At 40.7% G+C, this 27,279-nt stretch overlaps 1 protein-coding gene and 1 long non-coding RNA gene across 5 annotated transcripts in view; one reads left to right on the forward strand and one right to left on the reverse strand.

Annotated features, from left to right (window-relative positions):
- Positions 1-27,279, reverse strand: part of HAPLN1 (hyaluronan and proteoglycan link protein 1) — a 62,755-nt gene that overhangs the window by 16,797 nt on the left and 18,679 nt on the right. For 3 of the 4 annotated variants that reach the window (XM_083577098.1, XM_083577097.1, XM_083577096.1), the window contains one exon: positions 7,891-8,016. In XM_083577098.1, the coding sequence (XP_083433224.1) occupies positions 7,891-7,990 (100 nt within the window). In that variant the 5' untranslated portion in view covers positions 7,991-8,016. Of the gene's footprint in view, positions 1-7,890; positions 8,017-8,553; positions 8,640-27,279 lie in introns of those variants that run through there. The other variant, XM_083577099.1, reaches the window with a different exon arrangement.
- On the forward strand, positions 6,998-16,920 carry LOC310745116. The gene is made up of 3 exons (XR_014539952.1): positions 6,998-7,083; positions 7,294-7,472; positions 14,718-16,920. It is a non-coding gene; the product is annotated as an uncharacterized lncRNA (long non-coding RNA).

The raw sequence follows: 27,279 nt of genomic DNA on the forward strand, positions 1-27,279 counted from the left end.
AGGTGCTGGGCATGGCCCAGGCCTTGTCGGTATGGTCCCACAATCACACCAGGCCATTTGGAGCCAATCAGTGCAGGTGGCGTGATTGGTAAGGGCCTATAAAAGCAGCAGCGCAACATGGCTGAGGCACGGTTTGGCGGTTAGGCATTGGCTTAACAAAGTGTGTGGGAGGGGAGGTGCGGCCATCACCTGCCCCTCCATGAATAATGGTAAAGGAATCTGGGGGTCCTGGATCTCGTCCGAAGTCCGCTTGATGGGCTAGGGCCATGCCAGGACCACAGGAACCCCGGGGTGAGCTTTGGTTGATCTTCATCGATTTTGCTCCCTCGTTTGGTGCTTACCCTTTCAGACTACCAGCCAGAGAGGCAGGAGTCAGTTACAGTCTGTTGCCAATGCCTAAACCAATACCAGTCACTTTGCTGTAATCAATAAAGTTGTAGCCTAAATTTTGCCCATTAACTTAAACCAAAATTGTGTGCAGGTGTGAAGTTATTTACTTGGGAAAGGCCTTGGGGGCCTTGGGGCACAACTATTTTGAAACACATCCGAAACAGACCCAATCAACAGATCTTTCTTCTGTTTCATACTTCATGTATTGGCAATTACTAGCATAGGATTTATTTATGCCTTATAACAGATTTCAAACTTTTGGTGACTGGCATGTCAACATGTTCAGAAGAGTTGGGCAATACTTCTTTGCAAAAACCTTGGTAGTTTGTAAATCATGTTTCTGCCTTGGGGATAACAGTGGTATACCCAAAGCTGAAAATGACACAGCCCAGCTGGTAGAGTAACTCTCCTCCAGTGCCCTTTTGATCCCTGTTCTCTTACATATTTTGCAAAGAAAACAAAAACCCTGGCTTCAGATACAACTGTCTCTTAGCATTACATATACTGGGGAAGACAAGCCAGTGAATAATCACACATCCTCATGCTGTAAAAGAAATGGTGATCTCACTGCAGCCTGAAAATGGTTGAAAAGGAAGTGTTTTTGTTAAGGAGGAAAAAGCACACACATGTGGCTCTCACATGTACCACTGAGAAACTGACTCCTGAAAAAAGTTTCTTAATTTAGGAGAGGGATGAGGAACATGTGGCGTTCCACATATTGTTTGACTACAGTTCGCATCAGCCCTAGCCAGCACGGGCAATGGTAAGGGATAATGGGCTTTATAGTCCAAACATCTGGAGAACAACAAGTTCCACATTCTCGATTTAGGACCTGGAGTGGGGAGGCATCTAAAGCTGGTAGTCACTTAAATAGTGTTCCATATTCAGTTACAGAGAGAGAGGCTAGAAATCTGCACACCAGATTAGCAAGGAAACAATAAAACAGCAGGAAAAGTATATTTGATGGGAATAAGGAATGAAAGCAACATGATATATGTCTGGGAATTAGACTACAAAGCGTTCAGACTGGTTTCTAAAAGATGAGCAGTTCCACAGTTCTTCATTCCTTGTACCCATGCATGCCCATGGATGACATGGGGTTTTTTGGTGGGGGGTGGGGAGAGAAGCAGAAGTCACATATATTTATCTACTACTATACTTATAAAACAAATTGGGTTAATGAAATTTTTAGCATCAGAGGAAAAGACTGTGCTACAAGAAACGTGACAAATTAAAAGCCCCAGGGATTGCTGCTTTGCATAAAAAAAAATTTCAACCCATATTTATGTTCGACGTATATAAAAGAGACAAGCTGATATGAAAACTGTCATGCTTTGAGATTAAGATATAAAGTTTCCCAAACACTTCTAGATTGTTGGTGGAAAAATGATATGGGGCAAAAACTTTTAATAGTCTATACATGAAATGAATCTATATTTTTTATATAAACACTATGCTAGGTAAATGTAGCTTTCATTACAGTCCACATTTTCTTAAGATAAAGGAACCTCCCATATTCCTGAGACATCTAGACCTGCTGCCTTTTGGGAATAATCCTGTAGGGGGAAACAGAACGTTTCTCTCAGAAACTCTTGAGAGGGCATGTCTGACACAAGTTATGCACAATCCCATGCATGTCTACACTGAAGGTAAGTCCCACTGTTTATAAGGGTTTTACTCCCATGTAGGTCTAAACCTTAAACTAGTTTAATGATAAGTCCCCTTTACCATGGATTCCTAGAATTATTTGGGCGAAGTCATGAAAATTAAGCTTTTATAAAACTTACACGTAAGTTTATAACGTGCTTATGCTTTTAATCACTATTGTTTGACATATATAGACCAGTGCAGCCAAAGTACTTGGATTTTTGTTTATTATTTATTTTGGCTTCAGAAAGACAGCACCAGCATAAATCAGTAATTTTGATTGAATTCATTTGTGTACCAAGCTCAAAGATGTACGACCATGTTAGCTATTTAATGAATGTTTATTTTCAACTGTCCTGCATATTGTGACTGTTATATTGAGCTCAGTTGGATCCTGAAATAATACTTATTCATTGACAACAAAAACTTGCATTACTGAGAGGCAAATATTATCATAATATTTAAAGATGACTGGAAGTTGTTGTTTTTTAGTTCTTGAACATGAACCGTTTTGGGTCCAATTGATTTTTGTGTGGCTAAAGTAATTACATTTGCTCAAATAAGTACATTAGTTAACATGGTTGCTGTTTGGGCTAAAGTATCCAGGCATCACATTTTTGCATGAATGTACAATGCACTTTCTACCAAAAATTAGTCAACACCATCAATTATATTTTTATCTCACAATTCCACCAACATTTCAAGGTGGCATATATGATTCAACCTTTCCCCTCTTCTCATTTCCACAACAAGCAGGTTATGCTGATAGTGGCTATCTGGGGATTTGAATCTGGGTCTTTCAGGTTAGAGGGACTTTAAACCACAGGTAAACAAAACTAAAGGTGAACATGCAGCAGGCTGGCGCACACTGCAGATACTGTGACTGCTTCGCTCCTCCTCCACTCCTGCTGCAGTCAACTAAGCCATAGTTTGGCTTAGTGTTACATCCAAACCTGGGCTTGTGGTTTGTTTTCCTCAGACCATGAAAACTAAACCAAGAATAAACCTTGGATACTTCTCATGCTTTGTTTGAAGAAAGACACCACAAACCTGAGTTCAGATATAACGTTAAGTCAGGCTATGGCTAAGTTCCTAGAAGCATAGTAGGAGCAGAGAAGCACCTAAAAATTCAGCAGTATGCCTCAGTACTTTCATTTAACTATAGTTTAAAATGATGTGCAAACCAGGCTAGGATTGTGAACAACTGATGCTGTCTGATAAAAAGCTGAACTTTCCTTAATATATAAAAAGTGTCCTGAAAATTGGGTCTAACAAAGTAAAATCGCATGATTCACCTTTCCACACCCAATCTTCTCTTTTGCTTGCAGAAGATATTTTAATTTTAAATTTTAAAAAGACTGTGAGTTACTTGGGATCACAAATGAAACATGAAATAAAACAGAATAAATTGATCTTAAGTGGCATACCCAATGACCCAGATGTATTTTCCCCATCTTAAATGAAGTTTATTCCCAGGTAAGTGTACCTGGTTCTCAAAGTCATTAAGGAGCATTTCTAGAGTCATTTTAATCTAGGCTGGAAATGGTCCCCCATAATGCTGACTCTAGATGAAGGCGAGCTGAGGAGAGGTGGGTGCCAAAGGGGGGCAGATGAGTGCAGGGCAGGCAGAATTCTTAGCTTGCCGCTGAAGCCTAAACCCAGTTAGTTGTTAGATGTGCCCTGGCTCAAAGGATGAGCTCAACATTGCTCTGGGGTTCTTTAAGTAGAGGATATCCTGTGTAGGACAAGTGAAGAGAGTGTGCCCAGTGAAATGGATCACACAGTCCATTCACAGTTATTTCAATTCTGGTGAGTGTGTGACACTCCATCACATGTCTTGGTCAAGGCACACACTGGCAGGTTGTGTCTCTCCCGGAAAGTGCTAGTGCCTCCCTTGGGAGGCCAGCTTCACGGCTTTTAATTTTGTAGGGGTTTCTTTTGCCATGTTTCTGAACTAAGAATCTTTTGGTATCAGATGCCCAGTCAGCAAAATCATTTTATATTCATTTGGCTTCTTCAGTCTGCTTAGTTTATTTCTGTCTATGCTGCTATTCCTAAGCATATCAGACTTCCCTCCCCACTCTCCACATTATTGTTGTAAGGATTAATGCCAGATGGGGCCTCTGATACACAGTCTCTCATTAGCTGGAGATCTAGATGTCAGATGGAACAGACCGAGTTCAAATTAAACTGATCCTATCTGTAAATACAAATATAGATGGAAGAGGAAAGAAAGACATTACATCCTTTAACTGTTTAACACATCCACAGTTTAGCAACTGCAAACTGTGTAAAATGGCAGGCTGTTGTTGTTGTTTTAAAAATCTATCCCACCCATTTCTCTAAATGAACATTAACTAGGGGCTGCCATTGCTGCTCACTTTGCTTTGCTTGCCAGCCCCATCTAACCCCAACCCCTGCCCCCAAAACCCATCTCCTTACTTGTTGCTGAAGCCATCCTGTCCCCTCACTCCTCACCAAAGTCGTCTCCAAGCCTTACAACTTGCCAACCTACATCCCCCTTAAAGCTTGTCAAAGACCTCCCCCCACCTTCCCCTTAGACCAGGGATGGAGAACCTTTTGTCATGGAAGGACCAGATCTTTATACCCCCTGTGTTGGGTGGGGCAGCCCAAATGTCAATCACCTGATGTCAGCATGATGCTGTAGCCCTCTGTAGCAGGGATGTTTACAAAGCCCTTTCACAAACACACACTACTTCAACTTCCAGCTGTGCAAGTTTGAAGAAGATGGATGGTGGTGGGAATGTTTGCTGGGATTGCTATATTAGCATTGGCTTCTGCAAGTGTTGGGACCCTGTTGACTTTGCAAGGTGAGAACTGGGTGATGACTATTTTATCTAGTCCTACCCATACATACACGGGACACGGGTGTCGCTCTGGGTTAAACCACAGAGCCTAGGACTTGCTGATCAGAAGTCGGTGGTTTGAATCCCCGTGACGGGGTGAGCTCCCGTTGCTCAGTCCCTGCTCCTGACAACCTAGCAGTTCAAAAGCACCTCAAAGTGCAAGTAGATAAATAGGTACCGCTCTGGTGGGAAGGTAAACAGCATTTGCGTGCGCTGCTCTGGTTTGCCAGAAGTCATGCTGGCCACATGACCCGGAAGCTGTATGCTGGCTCCCTTGGCCAATAAAGCGAGATGAGCACCGCAACCCCAGAGTCGGTCATGACTGGACCTAATGGTCAGGGGTCCCTTTACCGTTACCTTTTACCCATGCATAGTAGCCATGTGACATGCCTGGACCATAGGATTTTTCTGTCCATACTTGGTATTAAATACTCACTGGCACTTGAATCTTGTTTAAAAAAACAAACAAACCAAAACCCCCTACAATAATTGTAATTATGCTGTGAAAAAACCACTGGCTACAACCTAGTCACAAAGTACTCTCAGAATCTACAACACTATAGAAGTACTTTTAGGAAATTACCAAGTGGTATATGCTAAAAACTGAGGGATGCAAATTACTAAAGAGAAGATTTCACTTGTGTGCTGCTGCAACATTCAGTGGTCATAATTCCACCACATCTGGAGCCCTGCCTTCTCTTGCATCTGATCATGCAGGTCCTTCCCTATATTAGCACACTGTTCAAGGCTACTCTCCCCTAGATTATTCTCTGACATTCCCTACCACTATGATCTACTTCCTTTTGGTTAGTTACCTGGTGTTAAGCTGCCCTTTACACCCTTTTTTTGTTTACCAAACAAGTGGCACCTTGAAGTTTAGCACATTTTAATGGCATGAATGACATTATTTTTTGTGTCCACTTCATCAGATACAGAAAGTGTTAACCTCAGTTCCAGGTACACCACCCATGGATTGTAAGCAGCAAGTTCAGGGGGAAATACAATGCAGAAAATGTCACACAGTGTCCATTCAATTCAATTAAAATAAAGACTTGTCCCTTCACAACAGTAATGATAAGTAATAACACAATCTGCTTAACAATGTTGTTAATTAACATTGATGGACAGGAAACCATTGTTTCTGTTTGGACCCATAGTGCCTGGCAATCTTGATGAATTGGATTTCAGTGGCTTCAGTGGTTTGGTCATCTTAAAGACCAGTAACTGAGAATCCTGGTAGGCTACAATGTTCTTCTAATAGATTCTTTTATTTAGCGCAACCTCTGTGTTAGTCAATGGGCAGCTTAAAATGTTAGCAATGTGTACAAGAGAGCCATGAACAGTTAATCATAAAAAAGTAAAGAGAGTATGTCTACCACTCTGTTTCTTTTTCAGACGCCCTTTGTACGGAGGAAGGGTATAGACTGAGCCACAGGATTAGGGCTGAATAGTGTGAGAACTAAAGTTTTCTGGACACGCTGAAAGTTCTGCATTTGTACCTGTGCACTGTCACTGGGAATACTACCAGATAAATTCCAACTGCTGTAGGTTTGCTTCAGAAGCAGCTCTTTTGTGCTTTATTACTAACCAAGGGTTCAGCAGTAGTTTGCTGCTTAAAAGGAACATTACAAAGAGGCAACAAGGTTTCCTGATAGAATTAAAATAGAAGTGCTGTCACTTGCAAAGCCTTTTATTACATCCCTCTTCCCTAATTCCTTCAGAGAATGTCATGGTTTAAGTTCATAGTGAGGACATGCTCTGAGGTATAAGTAACACATCTACACTAACAAATTAAAAGCAACATATTTAAAAATATGTTATACATCAAGTGTTCAGAAAGTTTCCTTTGCTCAAGAGGCACGTGCCGATAGGAAGTTATAGTCCAAAAAGAAATATTATCAATTAGACAACACCTGCAAAGGAAAGAGCTAAATTCTTCAGAATGAACCAGTTAATACACACTAAAAAGGCCATTGCTTTTGTATTTTGATTTACACCTTCTTTTAACCACTCATCTTGCACTCCTTTCCAGTGTCACTTTCCATTACCACACCAATCCGGTGCAATTTCTTCTTTGACCTTGAAGCTAGTGTCTGGTGCCTGGAGACTCTCGGCTCCTGAAATCTTCACTGAGAGAACTGCAAATGCTAAACCCTTCTTGGTGTCAAAATGTAGTGTGGTGCGTGTTTATAAAAAGTGCAAACACTGTGGGGATTTTTTGGTTGCTTTTTTTCTAAGTAGCATGGAACCTCTAAACTTTAAATGGCACCCATGGGCTGCATTATTTAAGTTGTCAAAATTGGATGTATACAAATGAAAGAAGCTATAGATGTATTTTATTCTGCCTGTCATTTTTGCATAAATAAATGTTTTGGCTTGCTTCATACAGGATGACCCTCAACTGCTAAAACTGGAGCTGAAAAACAGCTGCATTGCACTGCAGCCTCAAAGCTTCATACAGCCAGCTGTAAGCTTTAGAATTCAAATAGATATACACGATTATGCAGAGGGACAACATACCACTGTATCTGAGTGAAAGCTATGGGAAAAAAGCATCTATTTGTTGAGGTAAGTCACTTTTTATACTGCTTGAGTTTTCAACTGATGCCTCATTTTTTCAATACAGTGTCTTAATAACCAGTCATTTACCTGTGAAAGGGAAGTCTTTGCTTATATGATGTGTTTTAGATCATATCTTTTCTGCAGTAAGGCCAATACTTTTCTGGCTAAACTAATTGCTTGCTTGCTTCTTTCAATATGCATGCACTCTTATTTTAACAAATACTGTTTCTGTCTCAGAAATAGTCATTAGATTGCACACTGAAAAAAATGCATTTCAGATTTAAAAGCAGGTTTCATTGCTCAGAGTACAATAATGCAGCACAGCAGCAAGCTATCTAATCTTTTTCTTTTTTTAAAAAAGATGCAAGTCATAAAATTTCAGCATAACATCACAAGTGCAGCTTAAATTCCTTTTTTAACTTACCGTGGATGTGAATAATTCTGTCATGCTCCAGTGTGAAGTTGGCAGCATGATGATCAGCCCAGCAGAAAGAAATCAACACCAGGAAAAGTAGACTCTTCATCTTTTATAGCTCAGGAATCTTCTTTACTGTAAGAGTACCACATAGAAAGAAGCTGGTGAAATTTGGAAAGCTTAACAGTGATGCAATGCACAACTTGTTACAGCCCATCATTTTCTCATTGCTCTATGAAAATTTAACCCACTGTGCTTGAAAAGTTAGCAGCGAGTGACTTTTCAAGCAGCATTTTAAAGTTAATCCTCTTATTAGAGAGTCAGCTGCAGAGACTATTAACTGATGCTTAATTGAGATATGCTTGCAGTTGAATAACTTTGTCCATTAAAAGTATAATAAGAACTGAAATAAAGCAATCATCTTCTCCAGATGCTAAAATAAGCAATGGTTGTGATTCTTAAATGCATAGTGGACTTTGGTTTGTTGAATTTATTCTATTTATTTTCTTTAAACAACCATGTTCTATATCTCTCCGATATAGTATGTATTACACACACACACACACACACACACACACACACACAAACTAGCATATGGTGTAATGTCTTCGTCAAACCTAAGGAGCATAGAGGCTGACCAATAAAGGCATACTTTATTTCAGGTACACTTACCATTTTAGAGTCTACAGTGAAATGTTGAAAACCATGCACAAAGTAGGTTAGAGTTGCATGTGCTGCCACTGCAGTTGCCCTGATTGATTTTTCATTCATTTCTATCTAGAATGCTGACGCACTAAATTGTGTGCCAGGTAGGGTCTCTGCAGTCAGCAGAGCTGCTGAGCGCTGCAGGGGAAATCTCTGCTAGCCTCAGAGTAGTAATTAGGCAAATGAAGACCCGAAATAGATAAGAGGACACAAAATGCAAGGGCTCTGATGCAGAAGGTTCAGCCTGTCATCTTCTCTAGAGGCATCATTTTCATAACTAGGCATTCACTGTCCTTTTCAAATGTGCTTGGAAATAATTTATTGTGGCCAGAATAGATTCAGCAGATAAAAAAGAACAAGGCCAATACAATCTGCATCAAAACTTAGGGAGTATCTGCACTTAGGGTGCAGAGCAAAACTACAGATCAAAGCCTCGTTAAATTTGGAGGCAAAGAAGCTCCGTCAGAATCTTATTCTAGTCCAGATTTTACAGACTACGTCTGCATTCGCTCCCAGCTGTTTTGCAGGCTAACATGAGCTGCTGATCTTGCAAATACAGCAAAGGCTGTTTGCAGTCGGATGCCATGGCCTGTACACTGCAATGGCATCCCGAGCCAATCTATGATGTTGTACTGCTGCAGGAGCATACTGGCAGCATTGCTGCACTGGCAGTAATCACTATAACTCACAGCAGCTGGGCACAAAGCAAAAATTACAGAGGGAAGTCTTGAGGCAATGTGAATTCCATTTCAACCTCTGGGGAACTGGCTGCATGAGTAGAAGCCTGTCTACTTAATATATTTGGTACTAGGAAAACTTAGAAAGCTGCAGCTGGCAGCCAATAGAGTGCAATGATTTTGCCCACTTTCTAAGTGCCCTGATCCAATGGCATGTGTATAGAGTAGTTGGGATAATGGATGTGTAGTCCTGGACAGAAAATTGATCATAGTGCTGATCAACATTCCACAAAGAGGAGGGAACAGTTTATTTGAGCTGCAGGGCCTAAGATTCCATCAATGCCAGTACAGTATATATATACATATACATACATATATATATATATCTAGCTAGGGTGCACAAAAGCTCACAGGGGCCAGGTTGGTGACCTTTGTGTATTCCTGACATCCATGGAGGGGCTTATCTGAATTGGGTATGCTCTGTGATTAAGAGGGACGTGCTTAGCTAGAAAGAGACAGAGCAATGTATGTGGGGTCTGTGTGCATGTGTCATCTGTCAGACAGAGGGAGAGATGCAATTGGGCACAGAAAGATGGAGAAATTTACAGGTTGTCTGTAGGGCTGGGTGATGTATCAATATATCATCCAAAACCGCTTTGAAGTCCATATCATGATAACAGTTTCACAATTTTCGACCTGGCAATATATTGTGATGTGTCTGTGTAGCATGGGCTACACAAAAATCACAATGTGGAAAAACCATGAAGCCAGCTGACGCTTCTCTTGATTCCTGCAGCCCATGTTAACTCTGCCAGCTCAGCTTACCCCTGCCTCATGCAAGGGGCAGTAAATCACAAGAATAGGTGCTGGCAAAAAATCACGATACAGGGAAAGCCATGAAGCCAGCCAAAGCCACTACACAGCTCTATCATTATTTCAGGCATTGTAATATATTGGTATATTGCAATGTTAAGTTGGTGATCTATCACAATGTTGAAAACCAGATATTGCTCGGCCCTAGTAGTCTGTAAGGGGTAGGGGTGGGGAAGGAACGTATATCTTTGAGGTTTATGAGAGAAGGAGCGATGTTTGTGTGCTGTGTGTGCAAGAGACAGTATGGTGTGCCCATCTTGTACACTTTCCCCTGGTCCTGGGGGATGCTCCCTTTTGTTATTAGTCAATAACAGCATCATTCTCTCTCTGTGTAATTACACATTGTGTATTTAATTGCTGCGACTTGCCCAAAGATCACATGTAATGAAGGGCAGGATATGAATCAAACAAACAAAATCCTCATGCAATAAATACCTCAAATTTCTCCTCCATCCACTTCTTTTAGGACAATTCCAACAGTCTTGTGACTGTTAGAAGAACAGAAGTGGTTCTCTCAAGGACGTATCAATCAACACTAGTTTATTTTAGATGCTGCAGGTCGTATTTATTTATCACATTCTCAACTGACTGGCAGCCTAAGGAATTGCAACAGAATTGAGAAAACATTTGGGATGGCCTATTCCAAAGGACCCCTTGATTTGAATACAAGAGGTCTGACTCACTATCCCATGTAGGAAAAGTTTTACAATTTTATAAATTGGCTTTAATTGGTTTTGCTTTGCCAAGAGACACAATGTTTGAAAGACGTCTCATTTTCCATTACAGTCACTGATTTTTATGCCAATGATGGCTACAGAGGGTCTAAAACACAGTGAGGGCTTCAAGGACTTAATGGGGCATGCCAAACTAGATAGATTTTTGACACTATATGTTTACCAGGGGTACATTCCTGCTTGAATTGATAATGGGCAAGTGCTGTTAGAGACGTAGAAAACCTCTCCCTTTATTTCTGCACAGTATTCTGTTTTGCGTTACAATCACTGTGCTCTCAGATATCTATGGAAAGTCTGTAGAATGCCTCAAGTGCCCTTGTTTTTCCAAACAACTTCTGCACATGAGGAACTTCTTTCCCCTCATAAAAACAAGTTGCACAAACTGATGTAGATTATACAAGCAGGCTACTTCATGCAAGTTGTCATAGACAAACACATGCATGATTTGGTTGGGTGCACAACTTCCACATCTGCACGAGTACATGCACAGTTCAAGAAAAATTGTATCTGCAAGCAAATGCACAGAAACAGTTTTGCAAAGTTCCAGGTACAGGCTCAAGGAAAACTGTTTTGCTTGGTAATTATGTAAGTCAAATTAAATGTTCCTTGCCTCTGTATGTTGTTTTGATTTACTGTGGGAAAGATTCATCGCACTGTTACTGAGATGCCTGTAGACACAATATTTTATATACAATGCTAATGGATTTTGAGGTATTTTTTTTTAAAAAAAATCAAAGATAAGTAGGATGAATTACATCCCTCTGATGAACTCTTTTAGTCTTTATTCAGACTAAACAAGACATTGAAACCCGGATTACTTTTTAGGTTGCATTTCCAGAATGTTAGAAATAGACAATGAAAATAGGTAGATAGGGCACTGGGTTTCAATATTTTTTAACTGATGGCTGATATATTTTCTTTTTGTGTTTTGTACATTTCCCTAAGGTCCTTTGGAGGAAGAGCAATTCATAAATATTATAAATAAATAAATAAAATATAACATTGGGTGGCTTTAACGAGCAAAAAAGAAAATAGGAGTTGGCCCAAAGAATAGGAAAATAAAAAGAAGAGGCAAGAACACCTTAAATTGGTGTTCTTAAAATTGGAAGTTGATTATGGGGTGTAATACGCTGATTACAGCCATATTCAGCTTACACTCTCACACTTTTCCCCCCAATGGAAAGTTCTCTAGCTGTTCATTCTTCATATGCTTTTTCAAATGATGTTTTATCAGATCAGTGTTGCCACTGGAACAAGGCAATGCAAAATTAATGTTACCCCTGAAAATACTAGAAGTCAAAATGCATTGGCCATATCATATACCAGGTCAACAATTTTTTGAGCACCAGTTTGAGATCTTTCCTTTACCTTTGGTTTGACCTTGACCAAATCACTTGGCATCTCTATTTTAATTTCCCTTGGGTGGTATTCAACAAGCGTTACTCAGAATACACCCACAAAAATTACTGAATATTAATGAATTAGGTTTATTAATTTCAGTAGGTCTACACTGAGTAAAACTTAGTTGAATACCACCTCTTGTCTTTGACGACAACACATTTTTGGCATGAAAATTTGAAATGGAAGAATAATTGAAGGCCATAGTTTGTAGCCAGCATATAAGAGGAGTTGCCATTGATAACATGTTTACTATTTAACCATTAATTATCGAGTGGCAGTCTTACATTGCACTTACTCAGTTAGTCAATATATCATTAGAGTTGTATCAGCTTTTAATTTTTACAGAATTAAGGATGGATTTCTTTTTATAAAAAACTTACTGTAATTTTCTGCATGTCCAATTCATAAATCACAGCATGGAAAGTAAATGCAGGAAAGCCAGTTTTTCTTGTGAGGACATTAGCAATTTATATCGACAGCTTTGATTTTCATTTGATGGCCTTATAATCCACATCATGACTGCTCTGGGATTTTCCTCATTCAGTTATTGCAGGCGATACGATGCCGCCTAGTCAATTCAGCATTTGTGTGGTGGAAGTAATAACCAAAAGAAGTCCAGCCTGTTGATATAATGCAGAGGTCGGCAACCTTATCCGAGGATGGGCCAGTCGATGCTCTGTCCATCGGAGGATGGGCAGGAGCGTGTGCGCATGCGCGCTCTTCTGGGTCGGAAGAGTGTGCGTGCACACACACTATTTCCAGCACACATCTAGGTTGGAGGAGTGCCAATGTACATGCCCGGAAGTTGGTCCCTGCACCGCACCGTGCCACAGCGGTAAGAGTGGGGGGAGGGGGCGGCAGCGGTCATCATGGGCCGGTTAGACAAGCTTCGTGGGCCTCTACCGGCCCATGGGCCTTAGGTTGCCGACCCCTGATATAATGTAATGCTGGTGCAGATATTTTCAGGTCTACACAGTGACATTTTGCAATCAAAACATAATGGCTGCATATATTTGAAAATGCTTTGTGTGAATTTTGGAAAACAGCTCTACAACACTCTCAAAAGCTTTAGTCAGATGCACAAGCAGTTATGGATAATGTGATCATTCAGGAGCAAGATATGTGGGAGAGTCATTTGCATCCATTAATTTAGTGTTTGCATCCAAACTGATTCTTCTTGGAGTCATTCATGAACACAAACTGTTCTATTAGACTTCACTCTTAATTTTACAATGGAAGCTAGGAGGAGAAACAGGAACACTTTTTATTTGATAATTTGTGTAGCAGTGATTCGTTAACTCTAATAAACCACAGACAAATTTTGAAATGATGCATTTATGAAAGATAAACATGTTAACACAGATACAGGGTTCTTTTTGGTGGAAGATCTGTTGCTTCAGTAGCATTGCTTCTCTTTCCTAAAACAAACATGAGACTCTCTAATAACAGGGTATAATGTACTGTAATCTCTCCTAATTCAACTTTTCTACTTACCCTGCCTCTTTCTAAAAGTGAAAGGGCACACAAGTTTTTCTGACATACTTTATTTAATAGTGCATTGTGTGTGGTTGTTTATTTACTCACTGTCCACAGTCCCACTGTATTCAATGGTGTTTATTCCTAGGTAGCTTTCAAGCCTAAAATTCCTGCCTAGATATTTAATCTAGTTGAGAGCTGATAGTTTGCTTTCTTGAGGTCGGGTGACATTTTGTTCCTACAGGAGCACCTAATTCTACTAAACATCAGTGCAGTATTTTAACATGAAATACAACTTCCTCTAGGAAATATTTATTTTTCAAAAATAGTAGGATTCAGCACTTTGAAAAGGATGACAGGATTTTGTAGGGAAAGGATTTTTGCTCAAGATTTTAAGAGTGTTTCAAAAATTGCTTCTTATATAGAAATGCAAATCCCACCCACAATACAGTACAGTGAATCACAGTAAAAATAATATTTATGAAATATTCTGAGATTTATGCTCAGTTAATGGTTCCCATAATTAAGTGATTCTAGCAAAGTGGAAAATTATTACATTGGCTTCACTCAACTACAGAGCAGAGCCCTTACTCATGCTACTATTCCTGCATTGCATGGGGTTGAACTAGATGATCATCACTCTTCCAACTCTACCATTCTATGATTCTACTTTGAAATGTTAAGTACTACAGAGCATAATTCTTATGTTTTTATTATTATACTTTGCCACCTATCCTTTTAGAAGACATATTTACATTTTGGAATGTGATATTCACAAGATCATAATAGTATATTATATCATTGTCCATATGTCTTTTGAAGTACTTCTGTTATGCACCCTTATAATAATGCTGGAATATTGTAAGTTCATAAGAGGTAAATAGTCTTCACACCAAAGAAGACTAATGAACTGATTTTTTAGTTTATTTTAGGCAAGACTAAAACTATCATCATAATTCTTGTTCTGCAGACAAAGAAGACCAGCAGTCTTACTATTCAAGGAAGAATTCAAGATATTTTTTAAAACCACAATACACAATCCATTTTAATAAGGTATTAATCAATTGCATGGAGGGTAATCTTTGTGACTGGATCTCATCTCTTTTGTGTGAAGTTGGAGGAGGAGGAAGAGAAAAGGGTCTACTGCATCTGTGTCATCACTCCCATTGCCTCAAAATCCCTCCAGGTTCCCTTTACAAATCTAAGACTGCATACATGGGGAAGGAAGTATGTGGGGAGACAGTCACCCCACCTGAGAAGACCACAGAGATTTCACAGGAGAGGCAATACAGCCTGAAACTATGGACTTTTTCTGCCGTTGTCTTTTGTGTGGTGCAAGCTCCAAAGGAAGTAGTAGTAGAAAAGCATAATGTGGCTTCGCTGGAGTTGCCTGACCAGGAACAGGAAGAAAGCCACAAGGAGATTTGGTGCTAATTATGGAGAAAGTGCACTGCATGCTTTTATCCAGGAAGTCATCATAGAGAAATCAATGTCATTGATTCTAATGCTGAAGCCAAAGGTAGGAACAAGGAAAATGCCTGCAATAACCTAAAGTATCCTGAGATGCTGTTGGAAATGATGCTCTCAGTATGTTTTTCCATCTAATGCAAGAACCAATTAATGTTGTTAAGGATGTGGAAAACTATTTCTTGAACAAGTATTGTTCTTGAATAATAGTTGATCCCAACTCAGTTATTGCCAGTAAAGAAGTTTCTTAGCCATCAGGACCAGCTAACTCAACAAAGACCCCTCTACATCAAATTAAATTAAATGAACCAGATACTTTAATATTCTTTTCAAGATTCTGTTTTGCTCTTGACTGGCTGGCCAAGTGAGCAAAGATACTTTATTTAAAAATATAAGAAAAACTCATTGCAATGAGAGAAGCTGTGTAAGTTAACCCAAGATACTGAGATGCAATTGAATACTCTTCACAGACACTGGAGAAGATAGTGTTGATAATAAAGCCTTGGCTATATGCACAGCACAGAGACAGAAAAGTGTAACGGATTTAGCAATCTTGCCTTTGTTCATTCATAAGTTCCACTTGTAAACCTAAAAGGATTCTATAAAAACTTATGACATTTATGGATTATCAGTCAAATGCCCCTTATAAAATATTGCTAGCCAAGCAGCAAAAATCAGCATGATTACTCAACAAAGCTTAGAAACCCGCAAAATCCTGGACATTTCAGTAGCTTTTGTCTAACTGCTCATCAATTGTTTTGAAAGATGCAGAAGAGAGTCTATCCTTCAAAAGATGCTTCAAACATTAGAAACACAAGCTAAACATCTATATTCCAATTCAATTAAAAAGTGGCAGTGAAAACAAATGAAACTCTGCCTTGAAACCTATGTTGATTCTGCATGTTACCTTTATGCCACCCTGATCTGCTGTATTGGGCTCAGTTAGAATACTTTTTTGTTATGGTTATGAAGCTTCCCTAGTGGACTGATACTTACTCCATTAGCTAACAGAAGAAAATGACTCTGATCTCTGCTGCTCTCTAGAAAAGGTAAGCAAACACTTATAGGTGGCATTGGTCCTTAGGCAATCTGCTTTGGCTCATCTTGCCCTGTACTATTTCTGTAGGTGAAATATAGGAACATAGTGATATAGATTTGGCCTAACAACGTCTTGTCAGCCTGAATTCATGAACATCTCACAGCCACTCTAACTGCCTCTCTATCATCTTCAAGACTATTCTGGATGCAAGCCTTCAAAGTCCAATTATTACTTGCACAGAGTCTTGGATGCCTGAAACTTTGATAAAAATATCTTATAAATCTCTACCCAATGTCTTCCTCCTACAGAAACTGGGTCCAACAAAGAAGTATTCGTAACAAAGATTTTGCTATGTCTGGCCACACTCCGGAAGAAAGATACAACGAAAAGATTTCTGAGAAAAAAATTATAATTTTTCTCAGAAAATTTATTACACGTCATGTGCATGGAAGTTGCCAAACCAATTAACCAGCTAGAAGGATTACTGTTAATAGCACCAGTTTTCCTATAACTTGATATTGCTGGATAGTTTTGATGAACTGCAAAAGCATTTTTAGTTTGCTTTCTGTTGCCACCCTGGAACTTTTCTTTATTAGTGCCACTTTGTTTTCTACGATTCCTTGCAAATGAAGGAAAACAACTTTTCTGCTTGTATATGTTGATAATATAATTTTGGTTACTGAGGACAAACAAGATTATACAAACACAATATTGGGTGCAGGCCTGGCCAGGACATAGGTGTCCTGACTGTGACAAAGGTGACCTGTGTGCTTGCTTGCTTGCTTGATTAACAACTGTTGGGACCTTCAATGTCCCTGCTCTCCCTTCTTATGGTCTTTGTACTGGACCGGGAGACTCCAATAGAGAGCATTCCATGTCAAGAAGGAGGGCAAGTGGGCACTCTATCAAATGACAGGGCAGGAGCTACATGGAGCAGGGCCTTTTCACTGGCGGTGTCCATTGTATGCCTCACTCTTCCCAGACCTGCTCTCTTTTGGCCTGTATTTTGGAGCTTTATAATTTAGGAAGAGTTTGGAAGAACTGGTTGACAAGTCTTATCAGTTGCTGACGTATGAGCGGATTTTATTTCCTGCTATTCTGGGCATCAGGGTTTACACCAGCATAATAGAGTTGGCCAGGATGCCAGAAGGGATACAATTTATGAGTTGACACCAGGGACCTAGAAGGTGCAGGGCTTGTCAGGCCAACCCCTGCACAGTCTCATCAAGGCTGACCTTAAGGCAATTGGCGCAATTGGGCCAAATTGGGTCCCGCAGGCTGCTCCTAAGGGGGCCCTGCACCAGGGCAATCTAGATGGATTTTATTTATATCTATAAGATTTTGCAGACTGTGAACTGGGGCCCTACCAAAAATAAAAAAAATCAAAAAATCAAGTTGTGCCCCACTGCTTCAAATTGGGCCCCACTGGCTAGCCCTGAGTCTCATAGTTGCTGGGCCTGAGTTGCCCTTCCCTTGCATGAAGTCATGGGTTTGCAATTTTGGGAGAGGGGAGACTGTGGCACTGGGGAGAGGGCAGGCTGGCGAGGCCCCCTAGACTTAGAGGCCCTAGGCTTCAGCCTACTTAGCCTATACATAAATCCAGCACTGGACCTAACCCTGTCTGAAGGGTCTATTAAAGACATGGCCATCTAAATACATATTTTTGAGTGGGTTTCTATTCTGAATAATATTTGCCAGCTAGATGCACTGTGGTATGAATGGGGATATGAAAAACCTGCTATAGGAACAGCGTACTTAGTGGCACTTCACTAGAGATTTAATGCTGTTTGGTGATACAGATGGGTGATACAGAAATAGTGACCCTGTGAAGGTTTGTGTGATTAACATGTGGAAAAGTCATTTGTGCTATTCGGTTACCATCAGCAGAATGTGGCTGAATTATAGACTCCAAAACCATGTTGTAGAACCTTGTCCAGAATATGGGACAACTGGCTAAATACACCTCAAGTCACCAAGTCTGGCAAAGAGCACTGGAGAACAGAGGATCTTTTTTTTTTTTTTTTGCACTCTGTTAACCTTCTGCTGTGGTTTTTCTCACCTTAAAAAACACTTGGTACATGTTGCAAATGGCACCAGCAAGAGAAAAATTATAAGGCCTAAGTTTTGTGTAGTTCCAGGTAAACAATTTAGTCACACAACGTTCCACTGAGGGGGAAAATAAATAAGAAACTTCCTGTCTGGGTGTGACAGAATGAAAAGCACTCACAAGAAAATCCCAAATGGGCAAAGCACATCTGTTTACATGTGCATGTGTGCCTCTGACTAGGGGAGCATAAAAGACCTTCTTAACAAAGTGTATTGGTTCTGAATACTCAACAGGGAAAAAATGCAGACACATTATTTAAGGAAGTGGAATATTCATACAGCAATAAGCAAAATCTTTCCCAAGTGTCAAAGAGTGTTATAGATTATCATTGCTTTAGTTCTGATGCATGGCTAAGCTACATTATGGATTGATAGCCTCAGATGAATCTATATTTGCCTGGGCTTCACCGATTGGCAGACTGAAGTACTGAAAATGCTAGGATATTTCCCAGTCTGTTAGAAAGAACCCTGGAATTTGGTAAATGATCCAAGACTTCTTGTTTATTAGACAAGTATAAATGACACTGATGCTTTTTCTCCCCCAAAACAGTAAACTCAGAAACCCTACTCAGGTGTTCACTTCCATAGGTCCCCAGAACACTCTCCTCCATTGTTCCCTTCCCTGCTACAATGTATTGAAAAGTACTGTAGGTCTGAACAGGATATCTTGATGTGTTAAGTGGAACATGCTCAGAATCTTTCACATGAATGGGAATCCTGCATGGTTGGGGGATCCATTCATATGGAGGATTCTAAGGGTTGACAATACAACACACTAAAGCTTCCCCCTTCAGATCTTCCTACTCAAGATGTAAAGGGCTGCAGCTGCAGCCCATGGGAACAGGAATGGCTAACATGTATCCTCCCTCCCTTCAAATCCCTGAACTGGTTACAGAGATTTTTCCTTGGGGGAAATTCCTTGTTGCAAGCATATAGCCCAAGACACCACTGATGATGCTAAAAATCTGAAAGGCAGACAATTGTGCACCTGTCTCCTAGAACAGATGGAATAAAAGTGAAGGGCACTCATGATGTGAAGAAGTGTGGCCGTGCTACCGGCCTCATTTCTGACATCATATTCTTGGGCTAGAACAGCAGTGTGACCCCACTTCTTGCTGTTTCTGGACTTCCTTTACACCATGTAATGTGTGAAGGGAACTCAAGTGTACACTGAAACACTTATGGCATTTACTCCATGAGCTAGGAAGCTGAAGCTTTGTACATACACAGTCCAAGATACCCTTATTTCTGTAAAAGTCTGAAGGGGAGACATTTATGCAACAATTTCCTGAGCTAGGAGACTCCTAATATAATTTGAAATGGAAACCATTAGTGCCAAATTTTCGCACAGGCTAGGTAAACTACAGCTCAAGGGCTCAGACTATGAGGGGCCTCTAAATACAACCTCACCAGCACTAGGTTTTACATAATAATGCACTTTTGGGATGGGGAGGAGGTAATATGTGGCTTCTAAAACTTGACATAGCTTAGGGTCTCAGCATGTCTTAATCTGGCCCTAGATATCATACCTTCCAAGCCCTTCAGAAAGGTAAAAGTTCCTACACACGTACAATATACACTGATAACTAGAGAAGTCTGAAAGGTAGACATTTGGCTCTCCCTAGAAATAGGGGACAAGAACTGTACCCCAAACACTATAGCTCTGTAAATGAAGTATTTTCAACACAAATCTAACAGGTTTCCAAAATTATTCTCAATATTCATCATTCTGCATTAATGGTAATGTAAGAAAACAGGGAACACCTTCTCATGCAAATGTGTTTGCTTACACTATAGACCTAACTAGCAGGTATTTTTAGAAGATGGTCACTTTGAAGACGAGAATGCATAGCAATGGAGGAAGAAGACTGGTACTCCTCACAGATTTGGCCTCAGGACTTCCAATTGCATATTCCAGCACTATAATGTGTATAATAATTCTACATTATCTGTTATGTTGTGCTTATTAGGCCTTGATTACTGTATATCTTTATTATATTGAAAAAATTCATATCCTTTTATCATTGTTGTGTTTTGTTCTTGTAGATGTAAACTTTCTTGCAAGAATATCTATTCTCATATGTATGGTAAACAAAAAACAAGCCTATAAAACAGAATAAAAACATACATGAGGGGGAAAGTGTTCTTGTAATTTCTGTTCAAGGTAATTTTACACATTATGCATGGGATTCAACTAAGTTTTAATCAGAGCAGATCCACTGAAGTGAATGAACATGCCTAAATGAGGCCTATTGGTTTCAATAGGTCTACTCTGGGTAAAAAAACTTGGTTGAATAACAACCAGCTGTCATTTATATCAAGTGGGTAAATACATTGCCAGGACAGGTAGACATTTTGTAATACAAATATCAAATCAAATCAAATCTTGAGATGTCTTATAAAAGAAATCTGAGTACAATGGATACCTGTTATCATTTAAATGTGTGGTGGATATAAAGATGTGGTAGTAAGCAAATAACGTGTACAAGCTCCTTGCCAACCTGCTAGGTTCTACAGAGGAGAACAATAGGCTGTTTTCCAAATAACGAAGTATTTCTCAGCTTCTACATGTCAGATTTGTACACACACAGTCCCACATATATTCTGCCAATCTAATTCTAGGTAATGGATTTGATTATATCTGACTGAATGAACACCACTGAACGTGAAGTTGTATTCTTTGTTCCTTTCTTCTAAAAGTAGGCACATTTTTTTTTTTTTTGCGGGGGCAGTGGGGTCTGCCATACTCCAGGAAGTTTCCAACAATTTGGGTAGCAGACAGCCTATGATCAAACACAGTAGCTGCATGTAGACGTTTGAAAGCCATGGATAAGACAAAGCAAGATCCTTGATTAAGATTCAGAGACCCCAGTAGAGCTATGCACATACAAGTATGCTGCATATGTACATTGATTCTCCCTGTGCAACTGGGAGCCTCTCACTTGTACTTCTATTTGAACATGCAGAGTGCATGTGCATATAATTGTTCAGATCTATGTAGGAGACACTGAGAGTGAGGATGGCAGGTCCGCCACTCTCCATGTTTACTGAACACCTGAAAGGGCTTGTTGAATGGAAAGTTGTCCTTCACCCCCCCCCCCCCCACATCATCCATATTTAAACATTTGTAGCTGGCTAGATAAAATCATATGAAAAGCTGAAACTTACTTTAATTTCATTTGCAAGCTCTTTAAGCAGTGGAGTGGTGTTGTTCTAAGATTTGGTCCACCAGCAAATGATTGTTAATCTTGGGATCTACCAAACACAGAGCCAATATAGCATCACTATCTGTTATATTCTGCTGGCACAGCAAGGATGTTTTATCACTAATGTGTAGGTTTGCTGAAGACTCAGCAGCTCATGTAAATATGCATCAACAGTTAATAGAATAATTGTTTTACAATCCTAGTGCATATTTATTAAAGCATACTTGAGCGGAAGTGCTGACCTATCTGATTTTAAATAGTCATATCTTTGCAATATTTAACTTAAATGCAAGCATCTTGCTTGGCCTAATGGTTTTGCTCTTGCGAGTAAGCATATGGCTTGGTGCAGCTGAGATAGCTTCAGTAATTATTATCAAAACTTGAACAAGATGTGCATTAGCTTGCAGTCTGGTCACATATTTTGTAGCATTCAGGCCTATGGATTACTATAGAAACCAGGCTGCAATGAGATTGCGGTGGAGGTTTTTTAAAATAAATAAATTATGGAGTTATTTTGGAATTGTAGGTGCAAACACACATATGCCACCACCCAGGCCATGAGAACTGTGATTCCAATTTCCAAATCACAGAGCAGATCAAGTAGGGCAGGCATCTCCAAACTCGGCCCTCCAGATGTTTTGGGACTACACTCCCATCATCCCTAGCTAACAGGACCAGTGGTCAGGGATGAGGGGAATTGTAGTCCCAAAACATCTGGAGGGGCCGAGTTTTGGGGATGTTATAAATTTTTAGCACCCTCATTTTTGGAATTTTAAAGTTGAAAAATTCAACATGCCCTACCAAATGACACAGGAGGTTGCAGGAGGTAGGAGAATTGGCAAAAAATTGGGGGGGGGGGTAGAAGGGCTAGTGTAAACCCACCATCAGATACAAGAAGAAAGAGAGTGGGAGATGCCCCATGAACCAAAATATACATGATGGCATCATTTCAAGAGGAATGATCAGAGATGATGTTGAAACAAAAGAAAGTGCTCTGACTTGGAGCAAGTGTTTCCCAACAGATGGTTTTTTTAGGGATGGACTCCAAAATCCATTTACATGCCTTGAGCCATAATGGCTGCATTCTCTAAAGCAGTGAAAATAGCATATTTGTCCTTAATCCAGATCAGTCTGATTAGAATCAACATGACTAACCTTGTTTTAAGTATGCTTAAGTATGCAAGCTAGAGCACTTTGTGGATCACTACTTTGGGTTGCATTTTCATAGTCGGAGGACATAGCTCAGTTAGGTTCAATTCCTGGTTGATTCCAGTTAAAAGGCATCTCGGCTTGAAATGGCCATTACGAAATTTGGGACGAGGTGCAAACAGCATGCCGATGATGCTCAGCTCTGTTTCTCCAAAATATCTGACTCAGGAAACACAGTATAGGCCCTAGGCCAGTGTCTAGATCTACTGGTGGCCTGGATGTGGGGAAATAAACCAAGCTCATCTGAGCAACTGGCCAAATGCCCACCCTAGATGAAGTTTTTATCTCGTTTTTTGACAGAATTACAAGCCTGGTAGATGAAGGGAACGCAGTGGATGTAGCCTACTTTGATCTAAGCAAGGCATTTGACAAGGTGCCCCATGATATTCTTGTAAAGAAGCTGGTAAAATGCGGTCTTGACTATGCTACCACTCAGTGGATTTGTAACTGGCTGACTGACCGAACCCAAAGGGTGCTCATCAATGGTTCCTCTTCATCCTGGAGAAGAGTGACTAGTGGGGTGCCACAGGGTTCTGTCTTGGGCCCGGTCTTATTCAACATCTTTATCAACGACTTGGATGATGGGCTCAAGGGCATCCTGATCAAATTTGCAGATGACACCAAACTGGGAGGGGTGGCTAACACCCCAGAGGACAGGATCACACTTCAAAACGACCTTGACAGATTAGAGAACTGGGCCAAAACAAACAAGATGAATTTTAACAAGGAAGAAATGTAGAGTATTGCACTTGGGCAAAAAAAATGAGAGGCACAAATACAAGATGGGTGACACCTGGCTTGAAAGCAGTACATGTGAAAAGGATCTAGGAGTCTTGGTTGACCACAAACTTGACATGAGCCAACAGTGTGACGCGGCAGCTAAAAAAGCCAATGCAATTCTGGGCTGCATCAATAGGAGTATAGCATCTAGATCAAGGGAAGTAATAGTGCCACTGTATTCTGCTCTGGTCAGACCTCACCTGGAGTACTGTGTCCAGTTCTGGGCACCACAGTTCAAGAAGGACACTGACAAACTGGAATGTGTCCAGAGGAGGGCAACCAGAATGGTCAAAGGCCTGGAAACGATGCCTTATGAGGAACGGCAAAGGGAGCTGGGCATGTTTAGCCTGGAGAAGAGGAGGTTAAGGGGTGATATGATAGCCATGTTCAAATATATAAAAGGATATCACATAGAGGAGGGAGAAAGGTTGTTTTCTGCTGCTCCAGAGAAGTGGACACGGAGCAATGGATCCAAACTACAAGAAAGAAGATTCCACCTAAACATTAGGAAGAACTTCCTGACAGTAAGAGCTGTTTGACAGTGGAATTTGCTGCCAAGGAGTGTGGTGGAGTCTCCTTCTTTGGAGGTCTTTAAGCAGAGGCTTGACAACCATATGTCAGGAGTGCTCTGATGGTGTTTCCTGCTTGGCAGGGGGTTGGACTCGATGGCCCTTGTGGTCTCTTCCAACTCTATGATTCTATGAAGTTGCACTCTTAGTGGAGAAGGTACACCAACTGGGGGTGCTCCTGGATCCAGCCTTGTCACTTGAGGCCCCAGGTTTGCCAAGCCAGCTAGTCCAACTTCTGCAGCCATTCTTCAACTGGGGTAGCATGACCACAATAGTTCAGTCATCGTATATTTCAAAAATGCAATGCACCATATGCGGGCCTTCCTTTGCAGCTGGGCTGGAAACTGCAGTTAGTGCAGAATACCACAGCATGATTGCTGAGAGGAGTCTTACCACTGCATATTACATCTCATAGAATCATATGATTGTAGAGTTGGAAGGGACCATGAGGGTCATCTAGTCCAACCCCCTGCAATTCAGGAATCTTTTTCCCCAAAGTGGGAAACCCTGAAATTAAGAGTCTCATGCTCTACCAACTGAACTCCACCCAACAATCTGTACGGCCTTGCCAATTTGCTACTGGGCCAAGTTCAAGGTTTTACTATTAGCATAAAAAAGCCCACAACACCTTGGGAGCAGCTTGTTTGAAATATCACCTTGCCCCAGAAGTGCTTTGATCTGTGTGAAACTTACACATCTAGAAGTGCCATATTATGGCCATTCTGTATCTGTTAGGAATCCATCTCTCAGTGTGACAGCACTTAAGTCTTGGAAGTCCTACTCTACTCTTAGGCAGGCACCCTAGCTATCATCTTAAAGGTAAAGGGACCCCTGACCATTAGGTCCAGTCGCGGATGACTCTGAGGTTGCGGCGCTCATCTCGCTTTACTGGCCGAGGGAGCCGGCGTACAGCTTCTGGGTCATGTGGCCAGCATGACTAAGCCACTTCTGGCGAACCAGAGCAGCGCACGGAAATGCCATTTACCTTCCCACCAGAACGGTACCTATTTATCTACTTGCACTTTGACGTGCTTTCGAACTGCTAGGTTGGCAGGAGCAGGGACCGAGCAATGGGAGCTCACCCCGTCGCGGGGATTCAAACCGCTGACCTTCTGATCGGCAAGCCCTAGGCTCCATGGTTTAACCCACAGCACCACCCGCACCCACTATCATCTTAGATATGTCCTAAAAACATATATATTTTTTAGAAAGTCTACCCAGACACATAATTTAGTTATGAATTGTGGGTTTCTCTCTCTCAAAAAATGCTCCTTTTATTTGTATATTATTGATAATTATTTAATATTGTTTTATGTGTACCTCTCAGAGGTTGTTTGATTAAGAAGTTTATATAATTCTCTAAGCATATGTATATACACACATATTCTATTGTTTATGGACAAGTTAAAAGGTACCAGTAACAATATAAATCCTTGGAGGACTCCACTTCTTACATCCGTTTATTATGAGAACAGTCCAGTTGATTCCTGTTCTCGCCTTTCTGTTTAACTAAGTTATCAACCAGTATCCATCCTATTCTCCCACGATGACTGCTACATTTACTTCAGCGTATTTGGTTATCGTAGGTGCCCAGGTTCTGCCCATGCAATCAAGGCCTCTTGAAGGAAGGGCTGGAACTCAGTGGTAGAGCATCTTCTTTGCAAGCAGAAAGCCTCAGGTTCATTCACACTAGGGCTCAGAAAGACTCCTGCCTCAAACCCCACAGAGCTGCTGCCAGTCATTGTACAAAGAAATGAGCTAGATGAACCAACACTCTGACTTGGTATAAAGCAGCTTCCCATAAAAAGGTAAAGGACCCCTGACAGTTAAGTCCAGTCACGAACGACTCTGGGATTGTGGCGCTCATCTGGCTTTACTGGCCGAGGGAGCCGACGTTTGTCCGCAGACAGTTTTTCCGGGTCATATGGCCAGCATGACTAAGCTGCTTCTGGCGAAACCAGAGCAGCGCACGGAAACGCCGTTTACCTTCCCGCCAGAATGGTACCTGTTTATCTACTTGCACTTTGACGTGCTTTCAAACTGCTAGGTTGGCAGGAGCTGGGACTGAACAACGGGAGCTCACCCCGTCATGGGGATTCAAACCACCATCCTTCCAATCAGCAAGCCCAAGGCTCAGTGGTTTACACCACAGGGCCACCTGTGTCCCACAATTTGCCATAATATGTATTATTGTTTGTTGTTGTTATTTGCATTTTTATATGCATTTTTATATGCATTTTTACACATGTGTAAATCACATTTATCACATCTTAGAAAGGTATAATAGACATTCCAGGAGAAAGAGAGATAAGCAAGCCAACCTCTGTATTCAGTATCCTGGAACAGCCAAGTGACCAACAGATAGTGCTGATCTGGTTTCTGTTCCTGCACCTTCACAATTAATGTTCTTTAACATTAACAAGTTCCTTTCTTCAGCACTACCTGCCATATTGTCTTTGCTGGAGGCCATCATATCTCTACCTTCAGATAGAGTGATGATAGTTAATTGGCCCCACTGCAACCCTTCTTTCCCGTTTTCATTCCTGCTCATCACAATTGCTTTCTTTAGCCAAAAGCTCAGGCATCAAACACAGCATGATGAGAAGAGCTGGTCTGATTCACTGAACCACCTGTTTCTTTTTCTACTTACCTTGATGGTAATGTTTCACAGTCTTTAGTACTGTATCGTTCTTTCTCCAAACTTTTTTTTGCTGGGAGGCTAGGTATTTCTTCTGCTTTTTCTCCAGCAGTGAAATACTGTAGCAGAATCTAATTTATTAGTATATTCCACACATCTATGCTTTCTTCTAGATAATATGATGTATCTTCTACACTTTCATTTTGCTTTAACCTTGCTTGTTGTATACATTGTAGCAATGTGGTTTTAGGAGATTAGCACAAGATGATAAAAACTAGCTCACCCAGGTGTGTCCCAAATGTAAATAGGAGATTAGGCTCTGCGAGTTTTCACTATATGGGATGCAGAGAATGATCTGCACTAGACAAGAGCTATAGCATATTGCTATCTAACCTTGAGCAAAATTGCCAGAAAAGGAATGCTGGAGACTGCAGTGCAGCTCTGCACCATTCTTTATGAATGGTTATGCCTAAGGATACAACGTGTGTGCATTAATTTACAGGACAAATGGCTACCAA

This window comes from Podarcis filfolensis (assembly GCF_964270895.1).
Source record: "Podarcis filfolensis genome assembly, chromosome: 11".
Lineage (NCBI taxonomy): Eukaryota > Metazoa > Chordata > Lepidosauria > Squamata > Lacertidae > Podarcis > Podarcis filfolensis.